We start from the raw sequence: 21,597 nt of genomic DNA on the forward strand, positions 1-21,597 counted from the left end.
TGGAAAAATATAGCTAAAAGAAGAGACAGAGTTATTGGCCACATCTTAAGGCATCCTGGAATATTCACTTAATATTGGAGGGACAGGTAGATTGGAAAGATTGTGCAGGCAGGCAATGTTTGGAATATGTAAAACAAATTTTTAGGGATGCAGGATGTAGGGAATATACCGAAATGAAATGAGTGGCATTAGATGGGAAATCTTGGAGAGCTGCATCAAACCACTCAAATGATTGATGATAAAAAAGGAGTTCAAATCTTAAATCATTTAACAGTTGTACAATGAATAATTGACCTCTGAATAACTTTGTGAGATCTAGGATATGTTTTACTAATAAGTCAGAAATAAAATAAAATGTGTTAATAAAATTGATTCATACATATTATTAAAGATAATTAATATTAAATACATAAATTGAACATATAATTTCATCAAATTAACATAAAAAAAGAAAAACAAATATTAAAACAAGTTTCATCTAATTTAACTGAATGAAAGTTATTTCAGAATACAGTAATGTGTTAAACAAGAAAGTACGAATAAGTGATTGTTTAGGTTTTTGTATTTCACTAAGGAATAATAATAATAAATAGTAAAACATAGAAATAATTGTAAATTGCATTTTCTTCATTGTGTAGTTGCATTGTATACATCTGTTTATGAGCATATTCATATTGAGAATACCTTATACTTTACATTATGTCGGTAACTATAATTCATTCATAATTATGTCAATAACAATCATTCAGTCAATAATAATAATGTCAATGAAGTTAGTTATTTATAAAATATGGTGTAACAGTAATATTAAAAAATTGATATAAACATCTTATATCTAATTAATTCAGATAATGTTAGCCTTTGAATAATAGATTTACATAGGAATTCACAATCAGAAGAGTTTTATTATGCCTGTTTTAGGGGTACTTTTGTATCATATACAGTATCATACATTTGTTTGGTTACAACATCTGTCAAATAAAAATTAAATAATGATCTATGTCAAATTGAATTAGTGATTTACATCTTATTAAAAGTTAAATCTGTAAACTGGTGTTTATAAAAAAAAAATAATATTTAAATGGGATAATTTATTTATTTCCAGAAACTTGAACTCTATTAGGAAATAAAAATCTGTTAATGTGATAAACAATGAGCCCAGATCAATTATTGTTGTGACTAATTTTCTAGGTTTAATCACATACAATCTTCAAGAAAGATGTATCCTCATTGTATAATTTAGTAATCAATAATGAGTTTACCATTAAAGATGTAATAATCTTTAATTAAAATATTATGACATTATTAAACTCTTTACTTACATGAGTGGTTTGTTGCTGTTATTTAATTCATTTTTGTCATCAAAGTCAGTTTAATAAATTTATAATAATTTATGTGAATATTCCTATAACAAATAATTTCACAGCATAGAAAATTATTTTAAAGAAGTTCCATAATCATTTAAGGCATTTGGTATGGCAAAATAATAGGGAATTTGAGTGATTATGGCATTTTGGGGTTGCAATATAATAGGATCGTTTTATGTGAGAATCTGGAAATATTCAGGAAAAAAATGTTGCTGAACAGGGATGCCACCTTACAGGATTTTATATAAACAATATCATATGGTTCCCATAAATAAATAACTCCATTTTATTTGAAATTCTGGAATATGCTTTCATTGTATGCACAAATTGCTGTTTAATGAAATGTTTATTTGATAGGCGATAGTATCGTGGAATATGAAAAGCCCATTCCACAATTAGAACTCAAGAATTACTTTCATTGTCAAAAATTGTAATTTCATAATTTTAAAGAATGATGATGATTTTTAAAAATGTTCTTGCGTGTTATTCATTATTTTATTCCAAATTACTGATTATAATTTTTTTTCCCAGAATCATTGATGTCTTCTTACTTGAAGGTATGGAAATTATATTCAAAGTCGCTTTAGCTCTTCTTACGCTAGGTAAAGATGATCTTCTTTGTTTGGATATGGAAGGAATGCTCAAGGTAAGTTATCTAAGATGCAGAAGAGAGTGTGTGTGTGTGTGTGTGAGTGTGTGCATGCACATACACTCATTCAGACTGGATCTGATCTGAAGTCCTATACACATATAGGGAGCAGTACTTATTACATGGATAAAAACTAAATTTGTGCAGAAGTACTTTTAAACTTATATTGAAGCAAAAAACATATTTTTATAAAATATTAAGCTACAAATAGTTTATTGCCAAGTATTGTAATACTTGGTTATAATAACACATAAGCACGTACCTTTATTACAATGGGACTTCAGCTTGGCTACAGTACAAATTTGTTTTGATGTAACTGATATTAAAAAAATTAATTTTTGTATTAAATGTGATTTTACTTTTAAAAATTTAATTATTTATTAAAAATGAAAACCATTTTTCTACTATTATCATTTATATTGTATGGTACATTTCATTATTATTTTCCATAGCTTTTAGGTAATCGGTTACCATTCCAGCTGATAATAAAAATTAATGAGAATTATACTGTTTATGTTGCAATATTTCTTTTGTGATTCAATTGTGAATTATATTTTGCTACATAATGTTCATAAGTACACTATTGTAATCAGATCAGTTCAGATATACAAATTATATTATTATCATTTCTTTGTTGTTTTAATTCAGAGTTTTTTGTAGGATGCTAAATTTAAATTTAAGCTATAGTTGTTAAGAGAAAACAGTTTGCTTTCTTCAGTAGTGAATAAAAAGATACATCGGTACAACTAGAAAAAGAGGGAAATCAGGTAATAAATTTGCGGTTGGTTTTTGGAGTCTGTAAAATTACACAGTTCCAAAGAAAAATAAAATTAACTTAAACTCTTATTGTTTTGATACATGTAGTATTACTGCATTACTATTTTCATGTACTTTGATAAAAAGGGACATCAGAAATTTTGAATGGTGCTCTAAGATTATGACTTATCCAATAATGTCATTAAGATATACCTGTAATTGAATTAATAATTTAACAGAATGACTTGTATTTATATAATATGCAGATGATAATTTTAATAATTACATAATAAAACCAAACCGGATCTAATCGATTGGGAGATCGGCATACTAAATGGCCAGTCGACAGCAATAATGATAACAACTTTGCAAATATTGTAAAACTGTTTAAAATATCAAAAGTTTTTTCACGTACTTTTGTTTGTTGGGATTTTCTTTTATTTATTTTTTAATTTTATGCCTTCAAATTTTGCTGCCATAATTAATGTCTAACTAATTAGTCTGTGCATAAAGTCATTCCAGGATGTATCGAGAATGTAGGTAAATGTGTTTAAAAACCTTGAAACAGCTATACAGGGTCATTGTAGTTATGTAACACATTAGTATTTCTGTTAAGTATTTCTGAAAATACTTTTTTGTTTTTATTTCTTTAACAGAATTTAACATAGTACATAAATGTTACCAATTATTTACTTTATTGGTCACAATCGGTTTGCACAATTTCTTCAGTTAGTAGTCATCATAAAAGTAATCAATATTTAAGATTAGAACAATCACATACATCTAATATTTTTATTACATTGAATGTATCATGTGGTGGTGGTTTTTTAAATGTCATAGTGTATATTTTGTACTAATTAAAATTAGGGGGCATACTTTATGTGTTTATTAACCAGATATCATTTGAGGTTTAGTTTTAATGTAATCCTCTTTCTTGCTGAAGATTGTACTTGAAATTATTTATTAATTTCAATACATCAAACTATACCACAATAAAAAAATGCGTTATCATAATGCGTTTATTTTTTACATGTTATTACTTAATATGTATTTAACAATTCCTTTTTTTATCAGCAAATGTTGAAAATTTTCATTATATGTGTGCCTTGTTTGTCTTCATTATTTGTATTGATAATAGATAATACTGAATTTATCTATTAAGGGTTTATTTGTAATCATGTAGATAAATCCAATATCTAAAAGAGCTGCTTACAAGTAACTTTCAATAACTAATGATTTGTTGTATGCAGATATTACATAATGAATGTAAATAGTGTATTTACTCTTTTTTTTTAGTTTTTTCAAAAAGATCTTCCTGCTAGAGCGGATACAGATCCAGATGGCCTGATGTTGCTTGCTTATAATGTTAAATTTAATGCTAAGAAGATGAAAAAATTAGAAAAAGAATACACAGTTATGAAAATGAAAGAACAAGAAGAAATGGGTGAACTGAGGGTAAGCGATATTTTTTTTTATAAATTATGTATAGGTCGTTATATTTAAATTTGTTCAACTTTTAATTTATATTTATTACTATATTTGAATTATTAAATTATAGAAGTTGAGAGCAGAAAACAGAATGTTACGTCAGCGTGTCGAGTTATTAGAAGCGGAATCAAGAGAATTAGCCGATAGATTAGTACGTGGTCAAGTGTCACGCGCTGAAGAAGAGGAAGTCACTTTTGTTGTTCAACGTGAATTGACTGCTTTAAGGCATACGCATCTTGAAACTGCGCATCATCTCGAACTTGCTAATGAACAGATTCGAAATCTGTCTCTCATAATTGAACAAAATGTGAGTAACCTATAACATAAATGTCATAACATAATGTAGATAAAATAATAGAGTTAGCTTTAAGTAAATAATGTACAGTTAGTTCTGTAATATTTATTCCAGACATAATACATTACTAAATTATGGTTTTAATTATAAAGCAGATGTCATTGACAAGATTTCGTGGTTTTTATTTTTTATTTTAAAGATTTTCCTTTATACCATCCATTTATTAATCAAAAAATTTAACGCAACTGAAAATGGATTAATTTATTCAAAAACGTCTTTATTATAGTATGTAAATTTTTGGTAATAGTAGATAAATATTATTAATAAAATAGTTTTTTAACAATCTTCAAAAAAAGAAAGAAGAAGTTAGAGGAGGAGGTTATCAGTTAACCCCTCCCCCTTTTTTTTTAATATGCATACATCAAATCCTAATCTTCACCAAAAAGGCTGATTCCAATGGTTCTTTTTTTATTTTATAAATATTTTCTTTGTTCGCTGTCATACATTTTTCTAAATAACTTTGGTGAGAGGTTTTATAAATATTATTATAACTCTATAATTACTATAACTTAAAAAAGATTACTATATTTTATAAAAATTACCCATACATTGACAATTTGAAGTTATTTTTAAGTTTTTTGTTGTCTCATTATTATTTAATATTGAATTATTATTATTATTTGGAAGAATCGGTTCTGGGTTTACAGAAAATAATTACTGCAGCGATTGATAAACATGTTCCTGCCTTTCGTCCTAAGTCAACCAAATTTCCACCTTGGTTCAATAGGAACATTGTTAATCTTCTCAAGAGGAAGAAGGCTGCTCATCGCAGGTTTAAATCTTCTGGTCTGTCAGATGATTATTTCTTATTTTCTCGGCTGCGTAGAGATGTTAAGTACGCACGGATGCCAGAGTGGTTTGGGCTCGGCAGTGTGAATCTGACCTTTGTTCTAATCCGAGGAATTTTTGGAAATATATTTCTAGACAGAACTCTAACTATGTGAGGACTCCAGCCCCTATTGTCGATGGACGGACTATTTCTGATCCTCGGTTGAGTTGTCAGCATTTTGGTGAATATTTTCAATCGGTATACCAGGACTTTCCTACGCAGACTACGTCTGATAGCGCCTGTATCAACAACCATCAGATTCTTGACATTCCGCTGGTTTCATCTTCTGACGTATCCAGTGCTATAAACATTCTTAACGCTAGATCGGCGGTCGGCTTGGATTGGATTCCTGCATTTGTTATCAAAGGTTTAAATGAGATTGTTTCTCCTATCCTGGCTTCCCTGTTTAATTGGAGCTTGTCATCTTCTTCTTTTCCTTCCCTATGGAAACACGCAGTTATTACTCCTATACTTAAGCCTGGTGTCCCTTCTCTGAATAATTTAGGCTTATTTCTATCCTCGGTACCTTTTCCAAATTCTTCGAGAGGATTCTATTTGGACATATTTATGACCATGTTCTCCCGATGTTATCATCATTTCAGCATGGATTTATTAAAGGTCGTTCACCAGCTTCTAATTTGGCCGCCTTTTTGCAGGATTCAGTTAATGCAATTGAGCATAGGGGTCAAGTAGATGTGATATATTTTGATTTTACCAAAGCTTTTGACAAGATGCCCCATCATTTGTTATTATCAAAGACCAAGGGCTTCGGCTTCAGCGATCGTTTTAATGATTGGCTGTCCTCTTATCTTCGTGACAGGCGTTTTTCGGTACGTTTTGGTGGACAGATGTCTGAGGAATCCTTCTTGGCTAAGTCTGGAGTGCCCCAAGGCTCGTGTTTTGGGTCCCCTTATTTTTATAAATGATATCGGGGATCTTTTGATGTGCAATTTTCAGATGTTTGCAGATGACATCAAAATATATTGTTCGATCAGGAATAGTATGGATCACCTGTTGCTACAATTGAATATTAACAAAGTTGTTGAGTGGGCTGACCGCAATTGTAAGCCCTTAAATTTTCCAAACATTTGACTTTATCTCGTAAGATGTCAAGCTCTGTTTTCAGCTATAGGATTGGTACGCACGCTATTGTCGCTGAGACATTGGTTGAGGACCTCAGGATTTTATTTGACACGAAGTTATATTATCATGAATATGTTGCTCGGATTGTCAATAAAGCACGCCGGGACCTTGGTCTTGTCCTTTGGCTTTGTGGATGGTTTAACAATATTTCCTCTTGTAACCTGCTGTACAAATCTTTGGTGAGGAGTCGCTTGGAATACTCGACCGTGGTGTGGAATAGTACACGAGTTTTTGCCTCTGATCTGGTTGAGGGTGTTCAAAATAGGTTCTTGAACTGGATGCGTTTTAAGTTTAGAGATTGTTTTGTTGGTGCTAGTAGAGAGAATATGTTGAGGCAATTAGACCTTTCCAGCCCTTATCTGATAGAAGAACGTACTTTGACTTGGTTTTCTTTTATAAAGCCCTGCACAATAAACTTCTGACGCATTACCATGTTGTCTTGCGAAACCAGGCCAGGTCAGTGAGATCTTTTAGGCAATTTGTGGCACCGATTGGTTCCACCGTGTCTCCGATTGAGCGGTGTACCAGTGTTGCAGTGGAGTTCCAGGATAAGCTAAGCTTTTGGGAAGATGAGACGACCTTCATTAAAAATTTGAGAGGGTTACGTGGCGATGGATTATTGTCCTTGGTGTAATGCTCACTTTCATGATTTTAAAATTTTGTTGTTTTTTTTAAGGATTATTGCTTATAACTTGTTTTATTTGGAATGTATTAGTAATATTGTGTTTTTGTTTTTGTATGTTTTCATCTATGTGTTTTTATTATCACTCCAATTATATATATATATATATATATATATATATATATATATATATATAATTGTGTTGTTACATTTACAGATAAAATATTATATGTAATTGAATATTGATTAGAGATTTTGTGATTAATAAAGTCATGAATGAAATAGTTTATTGATTAGTAACAATTTTAATGTATCAAATTACTTATTTTATGATTCAGTGAGTCAGTTAATGTAGTTTAAAATCATTACAGTATATATTCATTACATTATCAGTTACAACTCTTTTAATTGCGCAACTAAGTAAACAAGTTTAAGAAAAACAATAAAACCTAGTTAAATATTTCATTTTTATTCAGTATAACATACAGTAATATCTAGATCACTTAGAAAAGTATCATTCTCTTTTTGTTATTGTGCTTATATTAAAAAAATATGTTTAGAGCATTTTTTGATATGGTATGTATTTACTTATAAAATTAATATTTGTATTTAAAATTATTATAATATATGTTAATCTTTCTTTCAAAATGACTAATTTTATCTTAACAGTACATGATAATGATAGTATTCATATTTGTCAAATTATCTAGTTAAATATTTAATGATGCTTGTTTTAATTGTATATCATTTTAATACATTTTGAATCTTACATATATGAGGTTTGTTCAAAACGTAATGAGAATTTTTGTTTTTTGGAAAGAATTTTATTTATTCGTTTATATTAATGTTATCCCCTTCAAAATAGCCCCCATTAGATATTATACACTTATGCCTGCACTTTTTCCAATCCCCGAAATAATTCTGGAACTCAATCTTTGGAATAGTGTTTAGCTCTTTCAGTTATTCACTTTTAATCTCACCTATGCTTGTAAAACGATGGCCCTTTAAGTTCTGTTTATTTTTTTGAGAATAGAAAAATGTCACATGGGGCCATGTCTGGTGAATATGATGGTTGGGGTATCATTACAGTGTTGATTTTGGCTAAAAATTGATGAACAAGCAATGAAGTGTGAGCAGGCACATTATCATATGTAAAAGCCTTGAATTGTTTTGTCACAAATCCAGGTGTTTTTTTCAGATTGCTTCATGCAAACAGCGTTAAACTTGTAGGTAATACTCCTTATTGATCATTTGATCTTGTGGCAAGAACTCGTAATGCACTGTGCCGTTAAAATCGAAGAACATGGTGAGCATAACCTTCATGTTCAACCGTACTTATCAAACTTTTTTTGGTCTTGGTGATCCAGAATTCCTTCACTGAGACAATTGAGTCTTAGTTTCAACATCATATTCATAAACACATGTTTAATCACATGTTATGACACGTTTCAGTAGGTCTGCATTGTTGTTGACTTCATTTAGCGACTCCTGAGCAACTTCCATTTGCCACTGTTTTTGTTTGAAATTCAACAATTTTGGAACAAATTTTGCTGTCACACGTTTCATACCCAAAACATCCAAAAAATTTTCATGGCATGAGCCAGTTGATATCCCAATTTTATTAGCAACATCTCTGATTGTGATTCGGCAATCATTCATAATCATTTCTTTCACTTTTTCCTTGTTTTCATTGGTTGTTGATGGACTGGGGCATCCGTGGCACTCATTAGCAATGTTTTCACGACATTATTGGAAACGCTTATACCATTCATAAACCCTTGCTTTAGTCTTAGGAGACTCACCAAATGCAATATTTAACATTTTTAAAACATTACTACACTTTATTCATTCTTATAACAAAATTTAATAAAAATTCTCTGATCCATTCATTATTTATGCAAATAAAAAATCGTCGATCATACCAAAACACATGTTATCCCTTTGACAGCTGACAGCAGACTAAACATCCAACATGGCTAAAAATCATGTACAAATACTTTTCAGACATGTTTACCAATACAACAACAACAAAAATCCTGAGAATCTAATACAACCCACGAAATTTCAAAATTCTCATTACTTTCTGAACACACCTTTTGTACATATATATATTTTGCAGCTCTCCAAGATTCCCTATCTAGTGCCAGTTGTTTCATTTCAGTATACATATTCCCGACATCCTACATCCCTAACAATTTGTTATACATATTCAAATGTTGCCTATCTTCACAAATTTTCCCATCTACCTGACCCTCCAGTATCAAAGCAATTATTCCAGAATGCCTTTTTATTCCAGAAAGCAACTATTCCAGAACATTCTTATGTGCCCTATAAGTTTGTCTTTTCTTTTAGCTACATTTTTCCAGATGCTTCTTTCTTCATCTATTTGCCGCAACACCTCTTCATTTGTCACTTTATCCAACCATCTGATTTTTAACAATCTCCTATCCACCACATTTCAAAAGCTTCTAATTTTTCTTTTCAGATATTCCAATCGACCAAGTTTCACTTACATATAAAGCTATGCTCCAAACTTATGCTTTCCTGATGTTTAAATTAATTTTTTATGTAAGCAAATTATATTTCTGACTGAAAGCTCATTTTGCCTGTGCTGTTCGGCATTTTATATCGCTCCTGCTTTATCCATCTTTAGTAATTCTACTTCCCAAATAACATAAATTCTTCAACCTCCATAGTCTTTTCTCATGCTATTTTTACATTCAGTGGTCCATCTACTTTATTTCTACTACATTTCATTACTCTTGTTTTGTTCTTGTTTATTTTGATGCAGTAGTCCATGCTTAGAACTTCATCCATGCCACTGATTGTTTCTTCTAAATCGTTTTTACTCTCAGCTAAAATTACTATATCATCAGCAAATCATAGCATCTTTATCTTTTCACCTTGCACTGTTACTCCGGATCAAAACTGTTCTTTAACATCATTAACTGCTAGTTCTGTGTAAAGATTTAAAAGTAACTGTGATAGGGAACATCCTTGTCTGACTCCGTTTTTATTACTGCTTTTCTTATGTTCTTCATTTATTACTGTTATAGTTTGGTTTCTGTAAATGTTAGCAATTGTTCTTCCATCTCTCTACTTGAACCCCAAATTTTTTAAAATGCTGAACATTTTATTCCAGTCTATGTTATCATATGTCTTTTCTAACTTTACAAATACCATGTATGTTGGTTTGTTTGATTAATAGTAGAAGGAAGTTTAAAAAACTTCCTTCTACTTCCTTCTTCCTTTTCTAAACTTCTTTTCTACAAAACTTTCGTTAGTCTGAAATTCCTTAGTCTGGCTCTCAACAGATACCTCTCCGATATGATTGCACCAGCTACTTTGTATCACTGAGCACTCAAGCTCCCTCATCATCGACAAGCTCCCATGATTCATAGAGGAAGATATATATATATATTTATAATAAAAACATAAAAACTGGCAAGACTTTCCATCAGCTATACCAATCAGAGAGTATTATTGTAAAATCATGAAAAGTTGGAAAAAAGGTTTTTGCAAAATTATAAAAAAAATACTTAAAAATTTAAGAAAAACTTACCTGCACTTTGTCTAAGGTCTATAATTTAAAAAATATATATATATAAACAGCTTCATAGCTGTGTATGAATTATAATAACATTTCAAGAAATTCTTGAAAAATATTTAAACAGAAGGGTGGTAGAGCAAATGAACAAAAAACATATATATTTCAGTTTTAAGAGGTGGAGGTTGATTTTTGAAAAAAAAATATCTTTTAGGATTATTTATATGTACATTGCAATTTAATGAACTAAATTTGTTAAAATTTGGTTTAAAAAGTTTTCTCTAAAATTCCTCTGACGAAATTCAAAAATGGGTTTTTTGTGATATTCTCCCATCTCCTTAATGAATTTAAAAAAAAATAATATGATTAATGCCGTGAATGTAGAAATATTTGAGCCAAATTTGAAGAAAATCAGTTTAGTTAATCCTGAGATATAAGGCCAAAAGCAGTGCAACACATATATGTACATCCATGTATAGATACATATACATACCTATGCTTTTTGGTTTAGAAGAATTGGACCTTAAAATGTAAAGATTTGCAAAAAAAAATTGATATCCAATTTTTTATTATCACCATACGTTTCCCTTTATATACCTGTTTTAGCTGTATTCACCAGGAAAGTAATACGAATCAGAGATTAGAAGTAAAGAATTATTTTAGAACATTTAAAATTCAGAATGCTTTAATTATGTTGTCAATTATTTTGTGTAATGTTTTTTTTTAAAACTGTATTTATTTATTCATTCTGTTAGTGTAGCAATTGAAATAGGGTTGAATTAATTAATTAAATTTGTTTTTTGCAGCATCATTCATCCCAGTCATCACTGGATGAAATATCTGCTAAAAAGGAGATGCTTCAGCAGAAGGAAGATATGATCCAGTGTTTACAAGATGAACTTGTTAAAGTTAGACTGAGGGATGCTGAAAATGATGCTGTTATTCGTGAATTAAGATCACGTATACAGGAACTTGAAGAGGTACAGAAAACAACTACACTGATTTCAACCTGAGAATGAAGCACTTTATTTTTTTTTTTGAAAAGTATGTTTTGCTGGGTTGATTGGGTTGGGTAATAGCGATGAATTGGTAGTGCTTAGCAATGATATCAGTGAAGTTAGGGACTGCACTGTGCTATTTTAGTATATTGTTTCAATCCAAGTTTGAAATTAGTAATGCTTAATTTTTTTCTTTAGATTTTATTTTCTTCTCTTTCTTTATTTACAACTTTTTTTATTAATCTTTAAATTATATGTTCTTTTGTTTCATCAAAGAGAATTCATTTTTTTTCTGTGCAACTCTTTCAGATTATTAAAAATCAGGTTAAGCCAGGTGATCATGGATTCCAATTTCTTTTGCTCCCTCCTTATTATGTTCATTATACCTCTTTCACCTTTCTTATGTTCTTACTCTTTAGTCTTTTTTTGAACTTGTGAAAAAATAATAAAATAATGCTCAAAGTGAAACAGTTCATTGGTTCTAATTTTTGCTGCCTGCATAAAAGTAATTTGATGGAATACATGTATAAGATGTCTGAAGATATGCTTCTGAAAACTCTTTTTGGGGATCCTTTATTGGGCAATTAGGGATTTTTTTATTAGGAAACTCTTTACATGCTCATTTACATATTTGACCTGCGTTATCTATTTTTCTATTAATATGATGGTTTTGTTTAATTTTAATCTTTTTCTAAATATTATATTTATAACAATGGATCTTTTTTATTTATTCACTTAGATTATTCCATTGTTTATTTATTTATTGTTTTTTTTTTAATAACATCATTGAAAATTCATTAAATTTACTTGTATATAAATTTACATCTTTTTTTAAATTCTCTGATGATAAAAAATAATGAAAATATGATTTTGCATTTAAGTATTTCTTTAATTTTATTAATACATTGATTTACATTGACTTTAGTTTTTTTTCTTATTTTAGGATAAGAAAACTCTTAGAGAGTCAACAGTTGATAACTCAGTTGCACACCTTCAGGAGGAATTAATTGCAGTCAAACTGCGTGAAGCTGAAGCCAACTTGTCCTTAAAGGATCTACGACAACGATTGTCGGAATTGAGTTCACAGTGGCAAAGACATTTACAGGTATGTGTATTTTATTTAATTAAATGGGTGTTTTTTTCTATATTTGTAAACATATATAATTTGTATATTATATTTGGACATAGAAACAATTTTTCAGTTAAATACTTTTCTCTACTCATCTTTTATAGGAACATCGATCGGAACCACCTCCAGCACCAGATTCTACACCAAAGAAACTTGTTGGTAATTTATTCTGGGAAAGCAGAAGTAATGAGACTCAAAGGCTGGAAGAAGAATTGATGACAACAAGGTTAAAAGAAATGGAAGCTATTACAGAACTTAAAGAACTTAGACTTAAGGTAATTCAGCTTTTTCTAAAATAAGTGTTTTTAAAAGAATATTTGTCAAAAATTTTACTTTGTTCAGTTTATTGAAAAAGGTTAGTGAACAAAGTTATCTACTTCATACAAAAGATAAAATAGGCATGAGAAGACTTCCATTATTTTAATTTCTTTTTACGTTTAATTTTGTTTTTTTTATTTTTTATTTTATTATTTAGAGATGTCTTATATTATTATTTTCTAAAATTAAATTAAAAATATGTAGATTACTAATGGAATAAATAATAATATAATTAATCACTTTTTTTTTAATTGCAATGTTAGAAAAAAGTACAATTTTAATGTTTTTTTATATATTTTATTTAAAAATTTTGTAGTATTTGAAATATATATATAGTTGTAGATTCTTCACATCAAAATAAGAAAAAAATTCCTACAACCATGCTTCCAAAACATCTTAATTTTCTATTTGTCACAATTTTGTATTTTGCAATATAAATTTGTATCTCAAGAACAGATTAAAATACATTAATAAAATTTTATATACATCATTAAATTAACATTCTCAATGAATATAGTAAATATTATGTTTTTTATTAGCTGATTTCAAAATGACAACCATATTAGTTTTAGGTAAATCTAGTTATCAGCATTTCACTACTCTCTAATGGCTGGGTTAGGCCACCGTAATGTATTTATTTTATTCGTTACTTTTGTCAGTGCCTACTTCCAAGCCAGTTGTAGGCTTGGCTGTAATACTCAGTACCGTATGAAATATTGTTTAAATTCTTTCAATTTATTTTCACAGTAATTTTTTATGTTTATGTTCTGTAATAATTAATCTGCCGATAAATTTTACTTGGCTACATTATTTCAATTTTTGTATTTGGTGTTACAACCCTGTGACCTGATAATTGCAACCACTTTTGGTGGTTTAAGTTTTCTTTAAACCTTCCATGTGGTAATTTTTTTCATACACAACTTTCTAGTGATGGTTACTTTTTCTAAAAAAATACATTTTTTTTAGTTAACTTGTGTAAAATAATCTAATATTGTGTTGTGATTGTGTGATTTGTATTATTTACATTTAGTCCAGGCCAGGCCAACCAATGAAATTTTCCTTTTTTCAATGATAGTTGGTCACATCACCTAACCATACTTACAACTGTATGCCTATAATTAGAACAGCTTTTAAAATTAAATTTGTTTGTCATTTATTTCCATTTCTTTTTTCTATCCTCTAATTAAGAATATTTACTGGTTCTCTACCAGCTTCACCATAGACAGTACCTTCATCATCACTCACTAATTGCCTTTTTCTTATTTTAATTGTGTATACCTACATCGGATAGGCCTAGACTATTGAATTCTGATGACAAATCATTGGTTGGTTATTTAACATATCAAGAATATGTTTGTGACAAAGAATGCCTGTATTAGTAAAGGTCTGCTAGTTGATACCATTATTTAGTCATAAACGTAATTCTAATACTGTATGAAGTTATAAAAATTATCTTTAAATAAATAAAAGTAAATAATAGTTAATTAATAATAATTAATAATTGTACACATAATAATTATATATATATAATAATAATTAATAAATAAAAAGTTTCATCTAAACTAAAGAAATCATTGAATTTGTAAATAAATTAAAGAATTCTTTCCCAAATGCTTAGAAAGAACTTCTTACTTGTTTTAAAACAAAGAAAGTAGCAAATAATTTTTCAACTAATAACAAAGAATGTACCTCCATTACAAGTGTCACTGCTATTATATACCACATGCAAGATTTGATAAAAAAATATGCAGAATTTTAAAATCTCCTGGGCTGTATAAGTCCAATTGTCACAATTGTTTTTTTTTTGTTGTATTGGTACACTCGTCCCTAATGTACATTTCCATTGGTAGCCATATTGGATGTCTAGTTTATTTTGGCTGTTGAAAAGGTTACACGTGTTTTGGTAAGGTTGTCGATTTTTAACTAGTGGAAAAATGGAACAAAGAATTTGCAGTAAATTTTGTTTTAAGAATGGAATATTTTGCAGCACTGCATTGGAAATATTGACTGTTGCTTTTGGCAATTCTGCTATGAATAAAACTAGCATTTACAAGTGGTACAAACATTTCCAAGAGGGCCATGAAGATATTGAAGATGACCGAGTACCTTGGATGTCAACAACTAACGACGTCAAACAAGTGAAGAAAATGATTATGGACAACTGCCAAATCACTATAAGATACTCCAACATGCTGATAATGTTGGTGTATCATTTTGCTCATGCCAAGCAGTTTTTCATTTGTTTTGGGCATGAAATGTATGGCAGCAAAATTTGTTCCATAATTGTTGAATTTTGACCAAAAGTAGTGCTGAATGAAGTGAGTGACGATTCAGAACTGCTCAAACGGGTTATAAGTGGTAATAAAACATGGGTGTATGGGTATGATGTTGAAACTAAGGCCCAATCGTCCCACTGAAAGCTTCCTGAAGAGCCAAGAACAAAAACAGCTCATCAGATTCAATCAAATATGAAGGTTCTGATTTCTTGAATGTGAATGTGTTCTTTGATTTCAGTAACTTAGTAATGTATCATGAGTTCTTCCCACCAGGTCAATAAGGAGTAGTTCCTGGAAATTCTATGCCGTTTGTGTGAAGCAATCCGAAGAAAATGCTCAGATTTGTGGTGAAACAATTCATGGCAATTGCACCACGATACTGCACCTGCTCACACTAATTTTAGTGTGAGCAGGTGAAACTTCACAACAAGTATTTACTTTCTGTGAAGTTTTGGCCAAACACAACACTGTTATGATATTCAGTTTCCGTATTCACCAGACATGGCCCCCGTGACTTATTTTTTATTCCCCAAGCATGAAAGGATGAAATTTTGCCAACAAGGAAGAGATAAAGAAAGAATCACTGAAGGAGCTAAATTTCATGCTAAAAATTCCAGACATGCTTTGAATATTGGAAAAAGCCCTGGTATAAATGTATTATATATAACAGGGAGTACTTTGAAGGTGATAAAATCAATATTGATGAATAAATGATTTTTTGAGAAAAACTAAAATTCCATGTATTTTATACAGTATATGAAGAGTTAGCAAAGAATGTATGGCTTAGTTTTGATAAAAATGTAACTTTTGGTGTTAAATTTGATAGAAGTCTTATTAAACTTTATTTTCCACACCTAAGTATGGAAATTGCTTTTTCCCTATTTTGTATTCATTTTCAATTTTGTATATTTTTATAAATTTGATTAAACTTTTAAAGTTCTATAATTTTTTTTATCTTATTTTTTTAACATTTTATATTTAACTATTATTGGAAAGATTAAAGAAAAAATAGCTGTTCAATTGGATAATGTAATTATTAAAAAACAAATATCTTTGTAAATATTAACTTATGAAAGTTAAAATGTCATTAAATTAGTGAACTAAATCAAGTAATAAAAGTAAATGGTTAAATACAAAATGGGTTTCTAGTTAAATATTTATTCCGGGTTAACAAACATTAACCCTGGTACTAACATTTTGTTTCATATTTGATAGGTAATGGAACTTGAAGCTCAAGTAAATGTAAGTGTTAATCAAATGAGGCGTCAAGATGAAGAGAATAAAAAATTAAAAGAAGAATTAGAAGCAGCTGAAGCTCGTGAACGTGACCTGAACGCCAGACTGAAAGAACAGCAGCATAAGTACACTGATCTTGAATCTAAGGTATGAAAAAAAAATTAGCACTGAATTAAAATTAAATGTGTAATTCATTTTATTGATAGTACTTTATGTTTTAATGATGAAATTTTGAAGTTAAATCTTATTCTTAAAAGTTTTAGTTCAGATTTATCCAGATTACATTCATAAAAGAAGATTAGTTGGAATACTTATCACTTTTTGTAACTATTGTTGAACATAATTTGATATGAAATGTAGAGAAAGCAGTTCTTCTGGGAACATGAATGCGAGAAATACATTATAATATATTTTAGTATAATTATATTATTATTATATTATATTTTAATATCTAGATTTTAACAGATAATTATTAGCACTAAAAATTAATTATAATACCTGTTTATAATTATTGTACAGTTATTTACTGTTCTTTTTTTAAGTGATCTTGTAATGTATATATAAAATTTTCTTGGCCAAAAATGAATGGAACTATAGGTTTTTATTACACTTGGGAACTTTCAGTAAATTGGACAGAAAAAAAAAATTATGCTGTAGTGTTACTGTTTTGTTAAAAATTTAATTAGGAACTTATCATATGAAGACTGATTAGTCCCTTTCTCATGCTAACATACAAAGCCAAAAAAACACTGTCAGTGTGTGTCAGGCACACACTGTCAGTGTGTGCCTGGCTTAGGTATGAATAGATGATCATTTGTTTTTACTCTTGAGAAAACCTTAAGTTATTCTTTTGAGAGATAATTTAATAAAATTATATGACACACTATATGTCTAGATAGTTTGAACATGTTTTCTATAAAAAGTGTTACAAACTGTTTGTATATTTATCTATGCCATCAGTAGAGAGATGTTAATTTATCTGAAGTACACAACATTTGAATAATAATATCAGTTTACCTCTAGTCAATGTGATAAATTTCTGAAGATGAATGAATCAAATCAAATTAAATATAAATAAAAGTAAAAATAAAAAAATTGGAGTTGATCTAATAACATAAAGATGGAAATGCATTTTTTGTAACTTAAATGCTTTTGTATGTTTTTTTCCAAATAAAAATGTTACTTTACAGAATTAATAAATTCCACCCACCCTTTGCCTTAATCAGTCTTTAATTCAGGTATATTGTATTTATAGTCTCTAAAACATTACTTCAGTCACAAACAGGTACATATTTTTATGTTTTATTTTACTGTATTTTGTGAGAATGATTATGTTAGGTGAGTAATAGTGATTTACTGTACAATCTTTAAATGACATATTCTTCAAAGAAAAACAAAGTTGTAGGTTAATCTTCAATCTGTATCTTTATCTATTGTTACTTTATCTGTTTATTTCTAGTTCAAAAGTAGCAGTTAAAAATTGATTTTTTATAAATACCAGTTACTTTACTTCAGGTCAAAATTATACGTCAGTATGCTTTCAAATTCTCATTATGTGTACTTAAACAAATTTTCATTTTCTAAAATATTTGTTTTGATTATTTAATTTTGAATGTCTGGTATTTATTAGAAATTATTGCAAACTACAATTACATATTTACATTACATTAACTCAAATACATAAAATATTATAATTAATCTTGTGTAAAAAAATTAAAAATAAACTATTTTTTAATTAAAAAAAGTAATAAAATAATAATAAAATCAGTGATGTGCAGGGTATTTATTTAATAAGTATAGAAGCTCTTCTTCTTTATGTACTCTTTAAAACTATCCTGTGAATTATAACTACGTATATTCTGTTTTCTGATTCACAGATAAAAGATGATCTAATGATGGCAAGAATACGTGATGCTGAACATACTCAGTGTGTCGCTGAATTAACTCAGAAAATATCTCTTCTTGAACTTAAGGTAAACTATTATTTAAGTAATACTATAATGTTTCAAATTTGAAATGGAATATTTAGAAATAAGATACTTATTAATTAATATTATATTTGCATTATTTGCAATCTCTTAAATAATTATGTACATCTTCTTTTTTGTAAGTAAAAAAATTTAATTAACTAAGATATATATTGCATATCGTAATGTTGTGCAACATTTATGTCGATATCATAATATTATCGATATCAAAATTATTTTAAGAAGCAAATATCTGTGGTCATTTCTTAGTTTAGGTTTTAGCTTACTAAAATACACTGTAGCTAATCAGTCTGTATTTTTTTAATGTTTAGAATCAAGAAATGGTTGTTGAGGGTGAACTTCGCAGCAACATCGATGATAGCGAAAAAGTTCGTGAATTACAAGATAAAATGGCTGAAATGAAAGCAGAAGTAAGTTATTATTTATGATCATCGTTCTTACATTGTATATAATTCACACAACAGTGTCACGTCTATTTATCACTCGCTTTAATCACATTATTTCTTGTTCGCTTGATCATCGCTGACACTAACAAATAATTATCTGGGGCTTTTATTGTACATGGTTCTTTATTGTGTTCATTTTTTATATATTGGTATATAAAATAGTTGTGCACATGAAGAATTAAACTTATTTGTATGAAAATAGTTTCTGAACAGAAACTGGTAAAATGACAGAATCATTTAATTTATGATTCTGTCAGTGAGATGTTTGGTGAAAATCAGAGCTGCTTCAGGAATATCTTGTGTGCCCTTTGTCAAATTTTTTTTTAATTAAAAATATTTAGGTGAATTTTTTGTTTCTTTAGTAAAAAATCTGTGCAGCTACTGCCAATGTCACCTGTCTGAAAATATGCACAACTCTGTGACTAAAATACTATTCTACCGATTTTCATGTAACAAATTAAAGAAGAGTGGAGTTATACTTATTTAGCTTCTTTCCTAAAGTTTGTATTGCATTGTTAATATAATATCTTTCTACATATTTTATATCAACTAAAGGGTTTCTTTAAGTTGATAAAAAATGTGATCAACCATGTGTCAGTTGCATTTTTACGACTAAATAATTGTAGATAAAATTGATTGAATTGTAGTTAAATAATTTAATTGGAAGATTATTACAGTTTTTGACTTGGAAACTATATGATATATGGGATTTTTTATGTACATAATAAAATAAACATTTATTTACACTTCTCATCACCCTGTGTGTAACAGAACAAGCTACATTATATATTTCATATTGGCAGAATCACTTTAACAAATTTAGATGAGTTTGATTGTTTGTATATCTCTCCTCAATTTATATCCAAAAAAACATTTACAGTGCTTTTTGTAATAATCTAATAAGTGTGTGCAGAAATTCAGAATGAAATTTTTATTTTTTTCTAAATCCTGTTAAAGTATTGGAACAAATTTATCATATACTATGTAGTTCCTTCATATCTTATAATGCAACAATTCCCTGCAATTTATTCTTTAATAAATTGTGTAGAATTTTTCACTGAATAATTTCATTATTTTTCAGTGGATAATTTTATGTGATTGAAATATTATTTTGATGGATATTATCAGAGTTATAGAATATGAATTTGATAAATAGTATTCGTACAGCACTGAATTTTTGCTTAAATAGCATGTGTATTTAGCATTACAGCATATTACTAGGCTACTATTATTATTGTAGAAAAAAATATATACATGTATATTTTATATATTTAGGAATGTAAAGATATTTTGTGGTATTACTAATTTCTCTCAACAAAGTAATATAAAAATAAAATAATCATGTCATATTTATGTAAGTTTATTAAGGTTTAAGTTTATTCAGATTTTAGAATAAAATAATGATGAGAAAAATTCATTTTTTTAGCTATAGAGTAGTTTTAAATTTGTCAAAAACATCATTGGACTTTTTCTTAAACAAATTCACGATAATAAAAAGAAAAATAACATCCTTTGTTTAAATAATTTAACCTAGTAAATTTCTAACCAAAATAAATATGTTTAAATAATATATCATGACCTTCAAGAAAAATAGATAGTTAAATATTATAAGGCTTGCATGTCAAAAACAGAGCACATTAAAAAAAATTACTAGGAATTTTAGGCAAGAAATGAGCACATCTTGTGGCTGTTGGGTTGAAAAGGTTAATTTAAAGGCAAATGTTATAAGAATACAAATATGCCAGGTTATTATTCTTTAGGTTGTAATAAGTAAAAGATAAAAAATATTACTGAACATTATTTTTGTTTGTAAAATTATGCTCAAGAATCTTTGATGTGTATGAAAAAAATAGAGAAAAAAGCAAACAGTTTATAAATGATATTATAGACTATGTTATAAGAAATTTAAAACAGTAAAATCTGTCTTAAAACTAGTTAGTGTTTCTCAACGTAGCCATATCCTCATATCTAAAATTACCAGTTATTGCCGTATTATGTATTTTTATATATAATAGCTTCAATGTTATCTAAGCTTTTTATAACAGCTAATAGATGACAAGTGATAGAATATTTTTATTGTGATTATTGCAGTTAGAACATCATTATTATTAATTTCATAATTATTATGCCAACTGTTTAATATATACGTTTTGGCTGACGTTGTTGTTGTTTTTTGTTTTGTTTTTGAGAAATGTAATTGCTTTTAATAGCATCTCTACCCTGCTATCTTGCATAATGATTTGAAAGAACAGATGTTAATAATGTTGGTTATGTAGTCAGATATATAGTTTAATTGTAATTAATAGAATAGAATATATAAATTTAATGAATAAATCGCTCCAGCTTTTGTATATGTATATGTATATGTATATGTATTGTATTTATTATATTAGTGGGCTAACCTAATTAATTAACATTTTTACATTTACTGGATGCTCAGAAGAAAAATG

The 21,597-nt window shown here is 28.5% G+C and overlaps 1 protein-coding gene across 6 annotated transcripts in view; it reads left to right on the plus strand.

Annotated features, from left to right (window-relative positions):
* Nucleotides 1-21,597, plus strand: part of Evi5 (ecotropic viral integration site 5) — a 517,609-nt gene that overhangs the window by 485,057 nt on the left and 10,955 nt on the right. For all 6 annotated transcript variants that reach the window (XM_075372336.1, XM_075372335.1, XM_075372334.1 and 3 more), the window contains 9 exons: nt 1,899-2,013; nt 4,069-4,227; nt 4,331-4,567; nt 11,563-11,736; nt 12,698-12,859; nt 12,988-13,158; nt 16,693-16,860; nt 18,591-18,686; nt 19,013-19,111. In XM_075372336.1, coding sequence (XP_075228451.1) covers nt 1,899-2,013; nt 4,069-4,227; nt 4,331-4,567; nt 11,563-11,736; nt 12,698-12,859; nt 12,988-13,158; nt 16,693-16,860; nt 18,591-18,686; nt 19,013-19,111 — 1,381 coding nt within the window. The remainder of the gene's footprint in view (nt 1-1,898; nt 2,014-4,068; nt 4,228-4,330; nt 4,568-11,562; nt 11,737-12,697; nt 12,860-12,987; nt 13,159-16,692; nt 16,861-18,590; nt 18,687-19,012; nt 19,112-21,597) is intronic.

Source organism: Lycorma delicatula, chromosome 8 (assembly GCF_047948215.1).
Source record: "Lycorma delicatula isolate Av1 chromosome 8, ASM4794821v1, whole genome shotgun sequence".
NCBI lineage: Eukaryota > Metazoa > Arthropoda > Insecta > Hemiptera > Fulgoridae > Lycorma > Lycorma delicatula.